General features: G+C 43.1%; 1 protein-coding gene across 2 annotated transcripts in view; it reads left to right on the top strand.

Moving 5' to 3' along the window:
* Positions 1-3,694: 3,694 nt before the first annotated feature.
* NRROS (negative regulator of reactive oxygen species) overlaps positions 3,695-19,712 on the top strand; it is a 28,260-nt gene continuing 12,242 nt past the window's right edge. The window contains exon 1 of one of the 2 annotated variants that reach the window (XM_086675109.1): positions 3,695-3,913. In XM_086675109.1, the coding sequence (XP_086531235.1) occupies positions 3,806-3,913 (108 nt within the window). In that variant the 5' untranslated portion in view covers positions 3,695-3,805. The remainder of the gene's footprint in view (positions 3,914-19,712) is intronic. The other variant, XM_025913329.2, reaches the window with a different exon arrangement.

The raw sequence follows: 19,712 nt of genomic DNA, 5'->3' as shown, positions 1-19,712 counted from the left end.
GTGTGTGCTGTTGAATGTTCTGTACATCAAAGTCATAAAGAGTTCTCTTTAAAAAAAAAAACCAAAAAAGACTGGTTGAAACCCACTTGCAGACACATGTTGAAGTGTGGGAGGTAACAATGACTAGAGGCTGGAGGCAAGACCAGGCTACAGGAGGCACCTGGACTTTCTCCCCCAGTTGACAAGTGTCCAGCTTCTTGCTTTCACCTCACATCTCCTCAGAAACCCTGGTGTCCTGCTTGACACTAAATTTGGCTTTGTTACAGTTGAGCAGGAGATGGGTACAAACTCACATATGGAGCAGGCTCAAAGAAAAAGGCTCAGAGTCCCCCAGACTGTCACCATCCCAAGGAGGGATGTGCTTGGCTAGGGCAGGGCTGGATGCATGGTTGAACTCCAGAGGAAGTACCCTGATCCCCTCTGTCTCGACCAGCCTGCTTGGGAAGGGGTCCAATCCTGGGCTCTGCAGCCAGGGCTACAGCCTTGCTGGCATGAAAAGTGATCTGTCTTCAGCTGCAAAGCAACATTGGTTTCAACTGGAAGTCTTAGGTCCTTCCAGCTCGCTCTAGAGCTGTTGGTGCAATTTGCCAACAGACTGGCCTGTCTCCACACATCCATGAAGACCACTGGTTTTGTAACCGTTTTTGTTTTTGTTTTTTGAGGGGGTGGCCACTGCCTTTCCTGAGATAAATTCTGTGAAGAATCTCAAAGCATAAAACATTTAAAAGTGGAATTGTTTGGGATGAGGAGGTAATGAAATGCCCGGGGTCCCACCAAGCAGTCCTTAGGCGCCTCTGAGGAGCCCCTAAACTCGTTGAACCTGGTTTTAAGGTAAGAAAGGCAATGGCAAGCCGTGAAAGTGCTTTAAGCAGGGAGTGAGACGATCGGATACACATTTTAGAAAGACGCCTGCAGCAACTGGGTGGAATCTACATCGGAGACAGAGAGCCCTGACAGAGAGACAGGAAGCTACTGAAATGATCCAGACAGGAATTGATGAATCTAGACCCAGGACAGTGGCAGAAAGGATGAAGAGTAAGTTTGGATTCCGAGTTAGAATCAGTACGAATGGGTGGCCAATTGGATGCGAGGGGTAAAGTCTTCCCATGAACAGTGACGACCAAACAGGGAGAGAAACTGGCTGGGACAAAGGATAAAAATTCAGTTTAGGATATATTTCATTGCAGCCACTCTGGGAGGAGTTGACTGACCATCAGACAGTTAAAAACAAAAGTCTGGATCCTATTGGGAAGATCTTGGGAGAGAACGTTGGAGCTGGAGATTGTAATTCAGAAGTTCTCAACATACAGGTTGACACAAAAGACACGTGAGTAGAAAATGCATCCCACAAGAAGAAAAAGGCGTGAGTAGAAAATGCATCCCACAAGAAGAAAAAGGCCTGGAAGAGAAACTTCGTTCTCTTCCATTTGACTTTTATTGAGTTTTTCATTAATGTCATCATTATTACCATCATGAATGAATATTTTACGGAGCAAAGACAATTTTCTGGGTATTTGGAGCAGGAACGACTTACTCTTGTTCTCTTAGGATGGACATTCCAAGAATAATAATGCCATACAGCATCACAAATCAACAGGCTACAAGAGATGGGAGCCAGCCCTCCAGGACACTTTAACCCTCTAGCTCTGATGGGAAAGAACAGAACTGAAGATCCCTTCCCTGACTCCTACTGTGGTTGCCTGCATTTCTCACTTGGGATGCAGCAGACACTATAAATATTTTGCCTTCTCCACTAGATTCAAGTTCCTCGAGAACAGGACCAATGAGGTAATGCACAGAAAGCTCTTAGCATAGTAGTGCCTGACAGCCGATGGTGGCTATTATTAGCTCAATTATTCTTTTGACCTCTTGGCAAGAGCTAGCAGGGAAATTTGTACATATAAGGAAAAAAACTTAATCCATGCAACCTATGATCAAGAAGTTCATGGCACTTGATGGGGAACCTGGTGGCTCAGTCTTTGGCTCAGGTCATGATCTCACAGTTTATGAGTTCGAGTCTTTGGCTCAGGTCGTGATCTCGTGGTTCATGAGTTTGAGTCTCATGTTGGGCTCTGTGCTGAGAGCCTGCTTAGAATTCTGTGTCTCCTTCTCTTTCTCTCTGCCCCTCCCCCTCTCACATTCTGTCTCTATCTCTCACAAAGTAAATAAACATTAAAAAAAATTTTTTTTAAGTTCATGGTACTCAAAAAGTTCACCACAAAACAATTTCTGTGTGTTTTTCTTTTTTTGATATGTGGGACACATAAAAGGAGATTATTAATAAACTATCTGAGTGGATGACTCTTCCAAAGGTGGACTCTCTCCTGATCGGAAAAAAATGCATATCCTACCAATATCCCAAGTCTGCTCCTGCTTGACCCTGGGCTATAACCGTGGGGAAGAGTTTCTGGGTCAGCAGAGCTCATAGGAATTGGTTCACCACCCCTCAAAATCTCTAAGGCAAGAGAGTCAAAATGGATTAAAGACCTAAATGTGAGACCTGAAACCATAAAAATCATAGAAGAGAGCACAGGCAGTAGCTTCTCTGACACTGGCCATTGCAACGTTTTTCTAGATAGGTCCTTTGACGCAAGGGAAACAAAAGCAAAAATAAACTGTTAGGACTATGTCAAAATAAAAAGCTTCTGCACGGCAAAGGAAACAAGCAACAAAACAAAACTAAAAAGACAACCTACTGAATGGAGAAGATATTTGCAAATGACATCTGAAAAAAGGTTAATATCCAAAATATATGAAGAACTTACACACCTCAACCACCCAAATAATCCAATTAAAAATGGGCAGAAGACATGAACAGACATGTTCATCATTACTTATCAGGGAAATGCAAATCAAAACTACAATGAGATATTACTCATATCTGTCTGAATGGCTAAAATGAAAAACATAAGAAACAACAAGTGCTGGCGAGGATGTGGAGAAAAAGGAACCTTTGTGCACTGTTAGTGGGAATGCAAACTGGTGCAGCCACTGTGGAAAATAGTATGGAGGTTCCTCAAGAAGTTAAAAATAGAACTACCCTATGAGCCAGCAAAATACTGGGTATTTACACAAAGAATCCAAAAATACTAATTCAAAGGGATATATGCTTCCTTATGTTTCTAGAAGCATTATTTACAATAGCCAAACTATGGATGCAGCCCAAGCGTCCATCAATTGATGAATGGATAAAGATGTGGTATATATACTCAATGGACTATTACTCAGCCATAAAAAAGAATGAAATCTTGCCATTTGCAACCACATGGATTAAGCTACAAAGTATAATGCTAAGCAAAATAAGTCAGAGAAAGACAAATACCATATGACTTCGCTCATATGTTAATTTAAGAAATAAAACAAATGAGCAAAGGGGAAAAAAAAAGAGGGAGAGGCAAACCAAGAAAAACACTAACTATAGAGAACAAACTGATGGTTACCAGAGGGGTGGTGGGTGGGGGAATGGGTGAAAATAGGCAATGCGGATTAAGGAGTGCACTTGTGATCACAAGGGTGATTAAAATAAAACTAAAAAAAAAAAAGGCTTTAAGGCAAGAAAGCCTGGGTAACCTTGGTTAGCAGTCCTGGGAGACCCCCCAAAATAACCGGACTCGTGGCTAACGTGCAAGCGGCCCTGCGCGGGGTGGGGGGCCCTGCGCAGCCGCCCTCTCCCATCCCCCTGTCAGCACCGCAGGGCAGTTCCCTCTAAGATGCCTGCTCTTGCGAGTGCTGAGTCGCTGAGCAGCTTGCTCTCCATGTGACTTCAGTTTCCGTCCGTTCCTTCCGCAAGTGCTAAAATAATCTGATGCCCCAGGGAGAGGAGGCAGCCCAGCCCCGCGTTCGGCTGCTCTCGAGGAGTCCGAAGCCCCGGGAGAGGATGCGCCCCGCGGAGCCGCCTGGGCCTGCGGGAGCCGTGAGTATTTCCTGCGGGACGGCCCTGCTGGGGTGGGCGAGCTGGCGCGCGGCTGGGTGGTAGGAGGTCAGCGTCCGTGGCTCGCAGCTCGGGACTGACGGGGAAGTTGTGGCTTGCTGCATCCAAACGCCACCGCTTTTGTGCTCGGTTTGGGGGCCACAGCTCCGGGTAGGTGGAGAAACCTCCCTCAGGGAGCACTTACAGCCCAAAAAGGTGGTGTGGTGCAGTGAAAGCAATGAAGGCTTCGGATTCCTCCTTTGGGGGTTTGAGTCCTGGCTCTCTGGGGAGAACACTTGAGCCTCAGTTTCTTCATCTGTGAAATGGGAACACTAATGCTCCCTTCCTGGGCTGAGTGACTGGAGGAGGTGATAAGACTCTACTGTGAACACTCAGCATGCTGAGTGCTTTGACGGATCTCCTTTCCTGTCCCACGACGTGGATTGAGAATCACCATTTCATAGATGAAGGCACTGAGACTCATTTACAGGGACACATATTTATGGATGTCTTACATGTGTCGGTGCCTTCAAGGTATTGGGGATAGGACTTGAATAAGACAGGCAAAGCCCACTCCCCAGAGATTTTGTCCCTGGGAAATTCTATAGGGTGTTGTTACTCGGACCCACAGCTAGTAAGTATCAGAGGGAACCTAGACCCCAGGCTTTTCTGGCCCCTTGTCCAGTGCTCTTCTGTAGTAGCCCTGGTGGCCTATCCATGTGGGCCAGATTATAGAGGTTCAGCTTGTATCCCTGTGCACTTAGGAGCTGTCATAAGTAAGGAGCCACTGACCACGCTTTACCCCAGAGAGAAGGTGGCCACGTGCCCAGCTATGGCTGGAACTATAGGAGGCTGAGCAGGATCTTAAGAATGGAGCCCCTGGAGAGGGCTGGTCCTGAGTGGTGCACTTCCAGGGGACCCCACTGGAGGTTTCTTCCCTGATGGGTGCAGCCTACTGGAGTCTGATGGGAGAAACATTCAGTACCTAGAGCTGGCCCTGCGAGCCCCCATGTTGTGCCCCCTTCACCTACTGGCTGTGCTGCAGTAGACGCTGATGGTTTGCTGGGTTTTATAGCCCTGAGACTTATTTATTTTTCTTGCACACCCCATAGGTTTGTACATGTATGTCTGAGAGTTCCTAGGGGTGATTAGAAAATCGTGGGGCAAGAAAAAAAAATTGAACAAAACAAAACCTTGATTATTGCCTTTAGGTTAAAAGAAAACAAAACAAAAGTCTGTTTCACAAAGAGGGTGCTTCATCTAGTGGGCGCCCTTATAGGAACTTCATGAAAACCCATATAAACCTGATCCCACATAGTGCTTAAACCATTCATTCAAGAGCGGGGACTTCCCAAACAGAAGGCAGGGCCTGGGGTCTTTGGCCTGAGGCCTTTTTAGGAATGCACTGACCTCTGTCGCTGGCTTGTTTCTTCCTCACAGAAGAGTGATGCCAGTATCCGTTACAATTTTCATTCTGACTGCAGTGTGCATCCACACCACAAAGTGTAAACTAGACTCTTGGATGGACAACTAGATGTACCTCACGCTATCCTCAGACCCACATTATAACCACAGAAGTTAGGGGACAGTGGGCTTTCAACCATGACTGAAAACCTTATCTTGCTCAGGACATGCTATATGCTCAGCGATGCTTACTGACATGCCTGGATATTAGTGACGAATCTTTTTTGCCTTTGATAGAACTCCTTTATTATACTCATTTCCCACCCCTCAAACTATTCTTCGCACCATCACTGATAAAATGTCATGTGCTCAATGTGTAGGGGCTTCTGGGCTAGGTGAGGGGATGATCTCTGAAAGCTCGGAGAGGAGAGGAGAGGGAAAAAGGACACTGGCACTTGGATCTTGTCAAGCTTCACAAGCAACTGTAAACCTGAGTTCAGGGGTCTTTTAGTTAGAAATGACAAAAACCTAACTCAGCCTGGCTTCAGGGGAAAAAAAAAATATTGTTTCAAATAACCAAAAAGCCTGTGTGAAATAGCTTCAAGCATGGGTGGGTCCAGGTGCTCAAACACTGCCAGCTTTGCCTTTTCCTGTTATTAGGCAGGTCCTAAAGTTGGTGGCAAAGATGATCCCATTCCTCCATGAATTCAAAGAACTGCAGCTCCAAGCTTAGTTCCCACAAGTTTGGCATCTGAAGGCAGGAACAGAAAGCCTCTTTCCCAATAGTTCTAACAAGAGTCCTTCTCTTGATTGTCATGGGCTTGTCATCTGTGATGTACCCAATGTAAACCCATCACTGTGGTTAGGGAAATAGGGGGCTCTGATGGGCCTGGTCTGAGGCCTCGTGCATAGGCCCCTCCTTGGAGCCAGGGATTGAGGTCAAACCCAAACAAATGTGGGCTTCTTAAGAAAGGAAGGGGGTTTGTTGCATGACAATGGAAATGTACTTAACACTATTGAGTTTTACGTTTAAAAATGGTTAATGGGGCGCCTGGGTGGCTCAGTCAGTTGAGCGTCCAACTTCAGCTCAGGTCATAATCTCCCAGTTCATGGGTTCGAGCCCCGCATTGGGCTCTGTGCTGATAGCTCAAAGCCTGGTGCCTGCTTCAGATTCTGTGCCCCCCTCTCTCTGTCCCTCCCCACCCGATGAATAAACATTAAAAAAAATAGTAAATAAAAATAAAAATGGTTAAGATGGTAAATTTTAGGCTATGAGTATTTTACAATTAAAAAGCAACAAAATAAAAAAGGAAGATAAAGGAAGAGGTGGTTTCCTCAAAGGGGAATTGAGGAGATGTTACCAGAAGGAGAAATGAGTGTGGGTAGGAAGAACCAACTGATTTCCAGAGCAAATGGAGTCAGGTGCTGACACCAAAGCACATGTATCTTCTTGCTCTAATGCATGAGTGATTTCAGACCAACAAAGGGAATAAAGGAGGAAGTAGAACCCTGTCGTGTTCTCACCAGCGAGGTAGGCATAAGGAGCAGAGCTAGTGCCTATGATGGGCTGAATGTGGCCACAAAGCCCTGTGAGGACACAGGGATGCCCCACATCCAGCCCCAACCCAGAAGGTCGCTGTAGTCAGGTGCTAGCTGTGTGCCCCAAGAAACTTTCTGCTGCCACCTCCAAGAAAAACAAAGAATCAGGAGGGGATTTCTCCACAGAAGATAGCACTTGGGGCTCTGTCTTTTTACCTTGACTCTGTCCTTTTACCTTTTTACCTTGGGGCTCTGTCTTCTCAAGCAGGACCTAAATGTCTGAGGCAGCCCAGCACCCACGGTGCCGGCAGGGGCTCATCTTGATGTGCACATCATGTTCTCCAGTAACTTCATGTCACTCCTTTCTAGACGTCAGGCTGGACACTGGTTCCTTCTGGTCCTTCCTGTTGTTACTCCTCATCTAGACCAGCTATGGTCCCTTGGGTCTCTCCTGCCTTTCCAATGTCTCCTTGGGGGTCCTACCAGATGCCAAGGCTGAGCTCTCTCCCTCAGGTCTTTCCTGGGTTGGCCCTGGGTCACCTCCTTCAGCTTTCAGACACGCTAATGGTCTCCTTATCACTGTCTAGGCTGACAGCTGTAGACCTCCTCATGGGACTCTCCTGATGGCCTTTCTCTTGTTCTAGGTTCTCCAGACTTTCCCCAATCCCTGAACTGAAGCTTCCATTATATTTAGTAATACTGGCTTCTTGTTTCCTTCTAAATTCCCAGGTTTTTCCCAGGCTTTGTAGCTCCTTTTGCAAACCTGTAAAGGCCTTCACCTTTGTCATAGTTACACTTCATGGCATTGACAGGTTACCCACAGAAGACCATGGCCCCATGAGCACTCAGGGGTACTTACTATTCAGAATATCAAACACTGCATGGCAGAGGCACTGACCAATCGGAATGGACATTGTCATTAGAAGCAGAATCCTGGGGCCCATGTTGGGTCAGGTGTTAACCTCCCTGGCTGCTCGATCATGGTGGGGCCTGGCAGTTCCAAGAGAGGGGCCAGGCTCATGGGATACCTATTTGCCAACAAATACAAACCTGTGCAACCCAGCTGAACATTCACTCAACATATATTCGTCCCAGGCAGGCGCACATCCAGCACCTCCTACCTGGGCCAGAACTTGGGTTTTGGCTTGTTGAACAATTGATTTGGGTCTTTCTGAGCCTTGGACTTCTTATCTATAAAATGGAGATAATAAGCAGGGACTTGAACATAGATTTTCATTCCAGTATTCATAGCAGTCTTATTCACAGTGGCCAAAAGGTGGAAATAACCCAAATGTCCATTGATGGGTGAATGGATAAACAAAATGTGATCTATACATACAATGGAATATTATTCAGCTACAAAAAAGAATGACATTCTCATACATGCTATGACATGAAGGGACTAGAAACCTGATGCTAAATGAAATAAGCCAAGCACAAAAGGGCAGATATTACATGATTCCACTTACACAAGGTACCTAGGATAGGCAAATGTATAGATAAAGAAAGGACTGTGGGAGTACCTGGGTGGCTTAGTCGGTTAAGCATCCGACTTCGGCTCAGGTCATGATCTCACGGTTTGTGAGTTCAAGCCCGTGTCTGGTTCTGTGTTGACAGCTCAGAGCCTAGAGCCTCCTTCAGGTTCTGTATCTCCCTCTCTCTCTGCCCCTCCTCCATTCATGCTGTCTCTGTCTCTCATAAATAAATAAACTTTAAAAATTTTTAAAAAAAGAAAAAGAAAAAAGAAAGAACTGTGGTTACCGGGAACTGAGGGGTGGGGGAATAGAGAGTTCCTGTTAAGTGGGTACCGAGTTTCCATTTGGGATGCTGGATAGGTCTGGAGAAGGCTTATGGTGAGATCGCATGGCAAAGTGAATGTATTTAATGCTACTGAATTGTACACTCAAAAAGGTTTAAAATGGTAGCTTATATGGGTATTTTACCACAGTGAACATGGAGACAGCAACGCCTATTTTATAGAACTGTTGTGAAGTACTAAACGAGATCCAAGGTCGGTAAGAAGACTTTGCAACTTCATGCTGTTATTGCTATTATTATTCAATAGTGTTAAGTTATAATCCAATTGTTTTGGCTTTATCCAAGAATCCCCTAAGAATCATTGGTATTGGGCATCTGGGTTGTTTATTTGGTGAAGCGTCCAGTTCTTGGTTTCAGCTCAGGTCATGATCTCACCGTCCGTGAGTTTGAGCCCTGCATGGGGCTCCACGCTGACGTTATGGAGCCTGCTTGGGATTCCCTCTCCCTCTCTTTTTGCTCCTCCCCCGCTTGAGGATGCGCTCTTTCTCTCTCAAAATAGATAAACTTGAGAAGAATATTATTTTAAAAATCATTGTTATTTTTGGCGGAGGGGATTTCTTCTTTTAAAATCACATTACTCCCATTCCTCTGTGAATTCAAATAAGTTGTAGTGGAAAAAAAAATCAGCCTTAGAACAGGCAGCCACCTTGTCAGTGCAATTTGAGGGATTTTGAGAAAGACAAAATCATCTCCCCTACCGTCCTGAACCTACACCATGAAAACTTTATTACATTTCATCATTACCGATATAAAAGAGACTTGTATTAAAGAGCATATCCGTGTAAAGAGCTGTGAAGTGGGGCGCCTGGGTGGCGCAGTCGGTTAAGCGTCCGACTTCAGCCAGGTCACGATCTCGCGGTCGTGAGTTCGAGCCCCGCGTCAGGCTCTGGGCCATCAGCCCAGAGCCTGAAGCCTGCTTCCGATTCTGTGTCTCCCTCTCTCTCTGCCCCTCCCCAGTTCATGCTCTGTGTCTCTCTGTCCCAAAAATAAATAAACGTTGAAAAAAAAAATTAAAAAAAAAAAGAGCTGTGAAGTGTAAGATACCCATTAAAGAGCAGTGTATTAAAGGAATATCAGTCATTTACACTGCAGTGTAGACAGCTTTCCTCCTAATTCTGAGGACTCTAAAGCAGTGATTGTCAAATCTTTTTTTTTTTTTAACAAGACAAACTTTTCTCCAAATAGCTGACTTTGCAATCTCGATTAAATTAATTAGATTGATCTAGAAGGTTGAACAAGTAGTAGCTTCATTTTTTGTTAAATCGCTTGATATGCATTCTAAAGTTTTTAGGGGGAAGTATACTGATGACTGCAATCTATATCTTTTTTAAAAGTTTGTTTATTTATTTATTTACTTATTGAGAGAGCACAGGGGAGGGACAGAGAGAGGAAGAGAGAGGATCCCAAGCAGGCTCTGCACTGTCAGCACAGAACCCAATGCGGGGCTCGAACTCACAAACCATGACATCATGACCTGAGCCGCAATCAAGAGTCGGACACTTAACCCACTGAGCCACCTAGGCGCCCTGACTGCAGTCCATTTATAAATGCATCAAAAAATGAGACGACTTGAGATCCTAGGTGGCTCAGTCAGTTAAGCATATGATTCTTGGTTTCAGCTTGGGTCATGATCTCACAACTCGTGAGTGCCAGGGCCATGTCGGGTTCTGTGCTGGCAGTGGGGAGCCTGTTTGGGATTCTCTGTCTCCCTTTCTCTTTGCCTCTCTCTCGCTTGTGCTCTCTCTGTCTCTCTGTCTCTCTCTCTCAAAAGTAAAAAAACAAAAGATCTTAAAAAAAATAAGATGGATTGAAGGCTGGATAGAAGGATAGGTAGATCGATAGCTATGTGATAAAAACAAATATAGTAAAATGTTAATAGCACAATCTGTGTGATGGGTATACCAGCAATCACTGTCAAATTCTTTCAACTTTGCTGTGTGTTAAAAATTTTCACAATAAAATATTGGGGAAATGTCAAATTACTCACAATACCTGGTTAACTGCTCATTTTGCTTTTCATAAACATAAAAATCAAATAACAAAAATATCAAAAAACTTCAATAAGAGCTGTAACTCTATGATATATTATTATGTTATACGGATCATTGGATCATTGCTCAACTGAACTATTAGAATGAGATGAGGAGGTGACATATGCACTGGGCCTTGAAGGATGAATAGGAGTTTGGCAGCTGGAGAAGACCAGAAAAAGGACCTTTCCCTCAAAGGAAACAGTGTGTGAAAATATACAATTTAGTCATGGATAGCAAGTATCCCAGGTGGCTGGGGCTTGTGGCATTGGGTTGAATTTTGCTGGATTCACAGACTAGGTTTGAATCGCAGCTCTGACATTCTCTAACTATATGGCCTGAACCTTTGTGAGCCTCAGTTTACCATGTGTAAAATGAAGATGATAGCATTTATCTGCTAGGATTTTGTGAGGATTATGACATGTAAAGCCCTGGCATAGCACTTATCCCAAGGTGAACCCTCAATAAACATTAGCTATCGCAATTGAGAGCCTGGGAAGCAATTTGACAGCTTGAATACCACCCCATTGAGCTGGTCAGTTGTCCGGAATCTACATCATTTCTTTCCTCAGTTGGGCTCTTTTTCAAGGGAACCAAGGTTGGAGGGGCGGAGGCAATATAGTTCCACTCTGGGCCATAAGCCTTGGTTCTCACCTATAACCCCTTCCCTGCCTATAGTCTCCCACAGACTTTGGGTGGTCTCTCCTCTTCCGAACATCTCCAGATCCACACTCCACAGCTCAGACAGATGGGAGAAGGTACTGCCACTCTTCTGTTTTATTTATATCAGTATGAGCTCCCTGTTTGCACAGAGGAATTCTGCGTTTAATTCTGACATGACCTTGTCTTACTAATGAAGTCTGCAACATTTCCTTATATTGACAAAGTTCTTCACACACATTCTCTCATTCGGTCCTGAAACAACCCTGTGAGGTCAGCAAGGCAGGTATTATTGTCACCTATGACCACATTGGAGTGTGAGAGAGAAACCTGTGATATTGAAAGGAAATGACAAGTTTGAAACTAATGCATTGTTGGTAGGGTTCCTGTCCACAGAGATTACGTGGGTCTCTCCTAAATGAAGGTGACAACACATGCCCACTACCACTAACCATGTAAGAGCAAGGTGTTATGGCCCCAGGGGGAGCATATTTGCATTTTTTAAAACCTGTGGTCATGGAACAGGACAGAGCGAACTGACCTCTATTGGTTCTAAAGGGCTGACCCTGACCACATAGGGAAGCCGGCTGACTCATTTGTAGCCCTGAGGCCACAAAGTCGGGCAGGATAGTGTTTAAGCAGCATTCCCTCCACACCGGCTGCCAGGAATTGGTTATAGGTAGAGCCCAAGAGAAGAAAAGCTGCTGTGGCCTCCAGCCTCCCTCCAGGCAGAGACAGAACCTAAGCCATTCCCAGATGAAGACTCTTCCCCCAAGAGTGGGTAAAGCTTGGCTGATCACGTGTGCTAGGCTGTGGTGCAAACAAGAGATCTATCTGTATTTTAAACCAGTGCCTGGAAACCACTGCACGGTGTTCCCTGTGGCACCTTGTCCATATCATCCCATCTCTCTGGCCTGAGTGTTCTCATCTCTAAAATTCTGGTGGGTAGTTCCTTCAGAAATGCTACAATTCTCCTGAAGAAAAAAAAAAAAAGTCAGTTACTAGATTTGAACGAACATGCACGTGGCAGAAGAGTCATGTGCAACAGAACTGTCCTTTCTCACATAAATTCTTGGGGCCACACATCCAAGGAGCATTCTAACAAATTCAAATGATACTCCTCGCTTATTTGTGCAGGGGATCACGAGTTCTAGAAGTGGGATCCGAGTTCTGGAAGCAAATGCAAGCGGTATTTGCACGACCAGCTGCTTACAAAGCAGTGAGCTCCTACCTTGGGTGTGTTTAATGCCACAGGCAGGTTGATTACCTGCCAAGGATGACACGTTAAAGATGACAAAAACTATTTTTGAACCTTCTTTTAAAACTTACCTTAATTGGGGCGCCTGGGTGGCGCAGTCGGTTAAGCGTCCGGCTTCAGCCAGGTCACGATCTCACGGTCCGTGAGTTCGAGCCCCGCGTCAGGCTCTGGGCTGATGGCTCAGGGCCTGGAGCCTGTTTCCGATTCTATGTCTCCCTCTCTCTGCCCTTCCCCTGTTCATGCTCTGTCTCTCTCTGTCCCAAAAATAAATAAACGTTGAAAAAAAAAATTTTTAAAACTTACCTTAATATAGTAGCAACCCTACCACACAGGCATTATGATTCCCATTTTACTGGGGAGGAAATCGAGGCCAAGAAATTGAGTGATGTACTGAAGGCCAGGCTTTGAACCTGTTCCATTTGTCCCCTTAGCCTGGACTTTGAACAGAGCCAGGCTTTGAACCTGTTCCATTTGTCCCCTTAGCCTGGACTCTTTCTTCACCCTTACAGTCACCTTTCTAGAAGCTGGACTAAGAACACGCAGCCCAAAATCTAAATCCCTGGGGCCCTAAAAAAGAAAAAGAATTTCTATAAAACAACTTAGTTATTTTAGTTATTAGTCGATGATATTTTTCTTCCATTAACTCCAAATATCCCTTTAAGCACACTTATAATAATTTCAATTTTAAGCACCTATAAGAAATTCTCTATTTTTGTGATATTTGTTAGGCTCTGATTATAACATATATTTTAATTTCAATTAATAGTATATCGATTCTATTCTTTTAAAACTTGTCTTGGGGCACCTGGGTGGCTCAGTTGGTTAAGTGTCCGACTTTGGCTTACGTCATGATCTTGTGGCTTGTGAGTTCGAGCCCTGCTTTGGGCTCCACGCTGCTTGGAGATTCTCTCTCTCTGCCCCTCCCCTGCTGTCTCTCTCTCTCTCAAAATAAATAAATAAATTAAAAAAAAAACTTGTCTGGATATAGTAATTGAAGTTGATTGTTGGAAAATTAGAAAACACTAAGAAACAAAAATACAGATGTGGAAAAAGTAAATATTAGGTGCAGTTCTCTCCACTGTTGAGATTCAGCTGTGTACCCTTTCAAGTATTTTCCATGCACATGCACATGAGTGCAGATTCCTTTAGCACACTTGGGATTATACTATACATTCTGTTTTGCATCTTCCTTTTTTTCTTAATATTTTATTATGACCATCTTTCCATGTCGCTAAATATATTGCCACTGAAACATTTTTAATTGTAGCACATTATTCCTATCATATAGTTGTATCATAATGTATTTAGCCAACCCTTTCATTGTTGGACTTATAGATGGTTTCCGCTTTTTAAAATATTATCACTAGGGGCGCCTGGGTGGCTCAGTCGGTTAAGCGACTGACTTCAGCCAGGTCACGATCTCGCGGTCTGGGAGTTCGAGCTCCGCGTCGGGCTCTGGGCTGATGGCTCAGAGCCTGGAGCCTGTTTCCGATTCTGTGTCTCCCTCTCTCTCTGCCCCTCCCCCGTTCATGCTCTGTCTCTCTCTGTCCCAAAAATGAATAAACGTTGAAAAAAATTTAAAAAATAAAATAAAATAAAATATTATCACTAATATCTCACTGAATATCTCAGTAAAAATATCTTTGCGTACATTATAATTCCTTAGGATAAACCCCTAAGAGGGGAATGATTGAATCAAAAATAATCTACGTTTCAACATCTTTGATAAATTTTGTAAAATTGTCCTTCAGAAAAAGTGTGCCAATTTTCCCTCCCACCTTCAGGGTCTAAGACGATGCTGGGGGTGATGGGGACTCAAAAGCTATTGTGTTGCCTATGTTTTAACAAGTTCATTACTAAGAGAGAAAGCCAGAGAAGCAAATTGTGAGGTCTGAATTCACACATCACAGTTCTAAATGCCATGTTGCCCCAATCCTCAGTATGCAAGTTCTTTTTTAGATGTGTCCACCATCTGAACATTGATTCTATGCAAAATATAGGAATGTACTAATTCAACCAAAGATTACAGCTGGTTCTTCACTTTTATGACTCTTCTTTATTTTCTTTCACATATAATACCAAAACCAAATTTTAAACAATCTTTGGATTTAAAAGTCCACTGTTTGGACATTTATCCAAAGATATAGAAATAAGTCAATAAAGGCATGTGACTGTTCAACATCATTAGCCATTGGGGAAATGCAAGTCAAAATCACAAAGAGGCCACCTCACACCTACTAGGATGGCCGGAATACAAATGACAGAAAATAACTAGTGTTGATGAGCACGAGAAGGAAATGGAACACTCCTGCCCTGCTGGTGGGAATATAAAGTGTGCAGAAACTGGAAAACATTCTGGCAGTTCTTCAACGTCAAACAGAATTACAGTCTGACCCAGCAATTTCATTCCCAGTATGTATAGGCAAGAGAATTGAAAACATGGCCACACAAAGACTTGTACATGAATGTTCACAGATGCATTATTCATAATAGCCAAACGGTGGTAACAGTTCAAATGTTCATCAGCTAATGAATTCATAAACGAATGTGGCAAGTTTGTCCGGACAATGAATATTATTCAGCCATAAAAAGGAAGGAAATGCCGATTAATATGTGCTGCAACATGGATGAACTTCGAAAGCATTATTATAAGTGAGAGAAGACAGACACACATCGTATGATTCAATATACATCAAACATCCAGAATGTACAAATGCACAGAAATGGAAAGTAGACTAGTGTTTGCCAAGGGAGGGGGGAAGTGACTGCTAATGAGTACAGGGTCTCATTTTGGGGTGTTGCAAATGTTCTGGAATTAGACAATGGTGATGGTTGCACAACGCTGCGAATATACTAAAAACCATTGGTGAATTACATAGTATGTGAATTATGTCTCAATTTTTAAAGTATATCTGTGGCTTATTTGCAGGAAAAGAGAGCACAGAGTATCTTTAAACCTTTTTTAGACATGTTTAGTTTGATAGCTAGTTATCAAAGTAATCCAAACTCACTATTCAAAAGTTGAATAGTTTTTATCTTGAATTTATGTGTTTGTTTGTTTGCTTATTTGTTTATTTATTTATTCATTAACTTACTTATTGCCTCAATCAGAAGGACTCCCCCCGCCCCCCCCCCCCCCCCCCGCCTTCTCATCTTGAATTTAAAGTTTGAATCAATGGGGCACCTGGCTGGCTTAGTCAGTTAGAGCATGCGACTCTTAATCTTGAGGTCGTGAGTTTGAGCCCCACATTGGATGTAGAGATTACTTGAAAATAAAATCTCAAACAAATCAAAACAACAACAACAAAAAACCAACATAAAGTTTGAGCCAAAATGTCATTCTTGCTTTTCTTTCTTTTTTCCTTCCTTCCTTCCCTTTCTTCTTTCCTTTTCCAGACTACATTTTAAGCAATAAATATATCTTGCTAAACCATTTGCTTGGTGTCAGTATAATTTCTCCAAGCAAAAGTCTTGCAAATCAAGTTAGTTTTATGTGCAGATTCTTATAAAGAAGAAATAATGTCTACAGTCATCTAACATGATGATTTGTCAGTACTCAAAATAAGTCAGTTTTCCTGTAACAAGAATCTAATTAGTTTTGGAGTGCACTTTTTAAAAAATTTATTTTGAAAGAGAGTGGGGGAGGGACAGAGAGAGAGAGAGAATCCCAAGTCAACACCATGCTGTCAGTGCAGAACCCAACTGGAGGCTGGATCCCATTAACTGTGAGATCATGACCTGAGCAGAAATCAAGAGTTGGTCACTCAACTGACTGAGCCACCCACGTGCCCCTAGAGTGCACTTTTAAAAACATTTGTGTTTTTATGTGTTAATTTTTCATAACTTTTAGATTTAAGTTTATTTATTTATTTTGAGACAGACAAAGAGAGCACATGTGCATGCAGGAGCATGCAAGTGGGGGAGGGGCAGAGAGAGACTCCCAAGCAGGCTCCACACTGTCAGCCGAAATCAATAGTCAGACGCTTAACCGACCCAGGTGCCCCCATAACTTTTACCTTTGAAACCGTTTCTAACTTACAGAAAAATTGCAACACAACTAAAAGAATGCCCATAAATTCTTCACCTCTGTTCACCAATTGTTAAACATTTTGTCATATTTGTTTTCTTTCCCTCTCTCTCTCTATTTATTAAAAAAAATATATATATATATATATATATTTCTGAATGATTTGAGAATAATGTTGCAGACATTATGCTCCTTTACTTCTAAATAATATAGTGTTTTTTTTTTCTAAGTATAAGGATAGTCTCTTACATAAATGTAATCAAAATCCAGACATTTAACTGGATGCCCCTTTACTTCTAAACAATATAGTGTATATTTTCTAAGTATAAGTATAGCCTCTTACATAAATGTAATCAAAATCCACACATTTAACTGGATCTCCACCATAAAACTGTTATTTTCACCTTTGCAAAATTAGTAAGGAATCTGTAGAGAGATAGTTTAAGACTACTGTCTTGTTTCCCAACAAAGTTTTGCTCTTCAGTTTTCCTTTTCCTTAAGTCTTGCCTATAGATTGCACTTGGAAAAATACATTGCTAGCTTTCAGATTTCAGCCACTGTCTCTAATTTTCAGGTAGCATCATGAACCTTGCATGCATCTATTGTCCAGTTTTGTCCTTTGGGTTTAAAACTTATTAAAGAGCAAGTCCTATTTTAGTTGGCTCCTTTTTGTTGGCAAGATGCAACAGTAGGGCCAGCCTTTGAGGGGTGTTGCGGGGTACTATCATGAGAAAACATGGAGGTTGGAAATGGATCTGACCCTGCAGAGAACCATCAGGAACCCTAGAGGCGGCCTCAGAGCCCATTCTCACCACCCAGCCTGGAGGGCCCATCCTCCTGTCATTTTTCCTATCCTCCCTTTTCTGATCTCTGTTGAGATGAATGTTGACTGTTTTCATTCTTTTCTGTTCACACACCTTGTCATCTGACTCATAGCTTCTGCTTCCTCACAGCAAGATCCCTCAAAAATTCAATTCTACCTTCTCTCTGTGGCTTTTAGTTCCAGTTTCCACTGCCAATGACCTAATTGTCTCCCTTGTCTCTGCGTTGGGATCACTCATAGGGTGCTGGCTGCATGTAAGGATTGACCTCCTCTGGTCAGATGCTTCCCCAAGATTCTATTAGCTTGTTGGAGGTGGAGGTGGAGGGATACGTAGAGATGGTGGTGAGGTCATGTGTCTCCCTTGAGGGCTGCCTCGCCAGAGGGACTGTAGGTGTGGTGGACAGAGCTATCGACCTGGACAGTGGAAGTTATATTAGTACATCAGGTCAGAACACGTGATCTACCACTCTAGGGCTCTTTTCAGATAAGAGAGAAGCAGCCTGGAAGCTCTCATTTGAATGTCAAATGTTCCAATTTTCAGGATATCTTTAAGGTTGATGTGTATGTGCATTTTTAACTTAACAAATGTTTTCTGAACACCTTTCTGAGAAGAATATTTGAAAAATATATGTTCCAGAAAATCTGGGACAGAAAATCACCATAATTCCCCCTCTGCCTTTAGAAACCCCAACATTTATTTCATTTTCCCTATTAATTTTTATTTTGAAAAATTTCAAACTCACTGGAAGGTTAAAAGAAAGTATCATGCTAAATTTATCAGTTGGTAATATTTTCTTTAATTTTCTTCCTTCCTCTCTCCCTTCCTTTCTCTCTCTTTCTCTCTCAGGCCATTTGAAAGTAGGTTATATAATTTGTAGACATCATGAAACTTCACCCCTAAATACTTCAGCGTGCATTTCCCAAGAATAAGAGCACTTTCCTACATGACCAAAAAATCATCACCACACCTAAGAAAATCAGCAATAATTCGATAGTATCATTTGTACATAATACCATCTGAAAGCACATTATTCAGTACCTCAGTTGTCTCAAATTTTTCTTTTAGAGATTTTTGAAAATCCAAAATCTACTCAAGGTACATGCATTACACTTGGTTATTATGCTTCTTTCTTTCTTTCTTTCTTTCTTTCTTTATTTTTATTATTATTTTTTTAATATATGAAATTTATTGTCAAATTGGTTTCCATACAACACCCAGTGCTCATCCCAAAAGGTGCCCTCCTCAATACCCATCTGCTTCTTTTTTTTTTTTTATGTTTATTTATTTTGAGAGACTGAGAGAGCGTGAGAAGGGGAAGGCAGAGAGAGAGGGAAAGAGAATCCCAAGCAGGTTCCACACTGCCAGCGCAGACCCCGACGTGGGGCTCAGCCTCACGAACTGCAAGATCATGACCTGAGCCAAAATCACGAATGGATGCTTAACCGACGGAGCCACCCAGAAGCCCATTAAGCTTCTTACTCACTTGTAATCAAACCTTCCCCCTTTCTCCTCCACTGCCTTTTTTTTTTTAATTAAAAGAGTTTTTTTTTAATGTTTACTTATTTTTGAGAGAGAGAGAGAGACAGACAGATCACAAGCAGGGGGAGGGGTAGAGAGAGACAGAGACACAGAATCTGAAGCAGGCTCCAGGCTCTGAGCTGTCAGCACAGAGCCCAGCGCGGGGCTTGAACTCACCAACTGTGAGATCGTGACCTGAGCTGAAGTCGGATGCCACCCAGGCGCCACACCTCCACTGCCTTTCTTTCTGTTTCAAGACTCTGACTTCTTCGAAGGGCCCAAGCCAGTTGTCTTATAGGATGATGTATAGCCTGGATCTGTCTGATTGTCCCCTCATGACTGGGTCCAGGGCAAACGTTTTTGGCAAGCGTACTGCCAAGATGGGGCTCTGTGTTTCCCAGGGTGCCACATCTGGAGGCTCAGAGTGTCAGGTATTCTCACTACGGGAGATGCTAAGTTTGAACATTTGGTGAGGGCTCAAGTCACTTCAATTTTTTGCTACGATCAAAGAGACCAAAGCTGTTTGCCTGGGGCTTTCAAATACTTCTCGGTAGTAGGAATGATTTGAAGTGTTCACAGACTGGTGTTTCTGTTTTTTATTATCCATTCTCTGTGGTGTGTGACCAGCTGCCCTTCCCTCTCTCCCAGGATCCCAGGTGGGATTTGCTCTTTTCTTTTTAAACAAAGGCAGACTCCCTTCCTGTGGAACCCTCTAGCTAGCAAC

This window comes from Puma concolor, chromosome C2 (genome assembly GCF_028749965.1).
Source record: "Puma concolor isolate L17-30 chromosome C2, mPumCon1.1.hap2, whole genome shotgun sequence".
Classification (NCBI taxonomy): Eukaryota; Metazoa; Chordata; class Mammalia; order Carnivora; family Felidae; genus Puma; species Puma concolor.
Note: the sequence above shows the minus strand (reverse complement) of the source record. Positions and strands in the feature narration are given on the sequence as shown.